We start from the raw sequence: 1,607 nt of genomic DNA, 5'->3' as shown, positions 1-1,607 counted from the left end.
CCCGCTCCGCCGCCCCCGCCGCCCCCGCCCCCGCCGCCCCCGCCACTCGTCGCTCCGCCGGCCCCGCCCCCGCCGCCGGCCGGTGCGCCGGCAATCACCACCACACACTCGAATGTCCCCTCGGGAGGGCACTTCTCGCTGGACCTGTCCCGGCGCAGCGCCTCGACCGGAGGTGCGGCCGCCACACCGTCTCACAGTGCGTGCCAGCCTCGGCCCTCGGTGCTCGCCCCCCTTTCATGTGCATTCTCTGACCCACGGCCCGGACCGCTGCCGGCCCAGCCTCCAACACGGCGCGAGGTTTCCTGCGTCTGGTCGAGCGCGAGGCCCTGGACCTGGGCATCTGGACGGTCGGCGTGTTCGGCCACATGGAGCTCCGCAAGCGCAAGGTCCTGCAGCTGGCCGGCTATTCGCTGGCCGAGGAGGGGGATGTCCGGTGCCCGAGCTTGGCGGCCACCTGCCTGGTGCCGGCGGCCGACGCGCCGGAGCCCACCGAGCGGTCCTGGCTGCCGGTGGACATACCGGACCGGGTGGATCTCAGCCGGTCGGCCTGGGCCCACTCGATCATCTGCCCCGGGGCCCGGCTGAGCACCGGCGAGATGCGCCTGCTGCAGGGGCACTCGGCGGCTCTGCGCGACGCCCGAGCCGCCCTGCTCACCGCCATCGACCGGTGGAAGGGCATCCTGCGGGACATGCCGGAGTTGGCGATGGCCGCGGCGCCGGCCCCCGGCCCCGGGGCCCGCCCGCATACCGCCCTCTTCCCTCGGCCCCGCCGGGCGGACCCGCTGTCCAACCAGCTGCTGTGTGAGTGCCAGCTGGCCAGCGGCGGTGCCACCGCGGCCCTGTCCAGTGCGTGTCCCTTCCCCCGGGGCCCGGCCGAGTGGGGCCCCTTCGACGGGCCCGGCTGTGTGGCCTGCCTCTTCCTCCGGCTCAAGGAGACGGCCGAGTCCTTTGAGACCTACATCCGGTGGCTGCGCCACCAGAAGGAGGGCACCGGCGGCACCGCCGCTCGCCTGGCCGAGCTGGCTCTTGAGCAGGAAAAGCGCCGCGCCGGGAGTCCCCCGCCGGCGCCCAAGCAGGCGGATCCCTCGCCGGCGGAGGAATTGCCGCCCCCGCGGCCGCGCCCGGCCAGGCGCGGCCGCACAGGCAGTTCCTAGCCCGCTGGCTGGCCACCGGAAGAGGAGGCGCCCGGGCGCCCGGCGATCCGACACCACGAGAAGGCAAGAGAAGGGGCCGGCGCACGCCGCGCCACACCGGACAAGGACGCGACAATGCCCCCCCCCCCCCTCCCCCCAAGGTGCCAAGGCTGAAAGTATGCCGCTCGTGGGAGAATGTGTGCCCTTCTCCTCGTCGGCTTTCCCGTGTAATGCATGCTCCCCTTGTGATGCGAAAGCCAAGAAGAATGGGACCCCCTCGCTCTTGGGCGTGTTTCGCGGCCCGCCCCCGCCGCGGCAATCCCCCCTCGGCGCCGGGCGGGCCGATGTGCGCATGATGCACATGTGATGAAAGTGGACACGTGGTCCTGGCATTCGCGGGCGGCGTGCCACCGGTGGGCGTGGGGGGGGGGGGGACCGCAGGCGTGCGCTCGCGCCCGCCCGGTGTGGCGGGGG

The 1,607-nt window shown here is 74.1% G+C and overlaps 1 protein-coding gene across 1 annotated transcript; it reads left to right on the top strand.

Annotated features, from left to right (window-relative positions):
• Positions 1 to 58: 58 nt before the first annotated feature.
• Positions 59 to 1,389, top strand: H696_05506 (hypothetical protein). The gene is made up of 2 exons (XM_009499330.1): positions 59 to 196; positions 280 to 1,389. The coding sequence occupies exon 2, from the start codon at positions 366 to 368 to the stop codon at positions 1,152 to 1,154; it is 789 nt and encodes a 262-aa protein (XP_009497605.1). The 5' UTR covers positions 59 to 196; positions 280 to 365; the 3' UTR covers positions 1,155 to 1,389.
• The last annotated feature ends 218 nt before the right edge of the window (positions 1,390 to 1,607 follow it).

Source organism: Fonticula alba (genome assembly GCF_000388065.1).
Source record: "Fonticula alba strain ATCC 38817 unplaced genomic scaffold supercont2.11, whole genome shotgun sequence".
Taxonomy (NCBI): Eukaryota; order Rotosphaerida; family Fonticulaceae; genus Fonticula; species Fonticula alba.
This window is presented reverse-complemented; position numbering and strand designations above follow the sequence as displayed.

Excerpts from the sequence above, each read along its gene's own strand:
- H696_05506 (XM_009499330.1), top strand. The coding sequence starts at position 366 with ATGGAGCTCCGCAAGCGCAAGGTCCTGCAGCTGGCCGGCTATTCGCTG.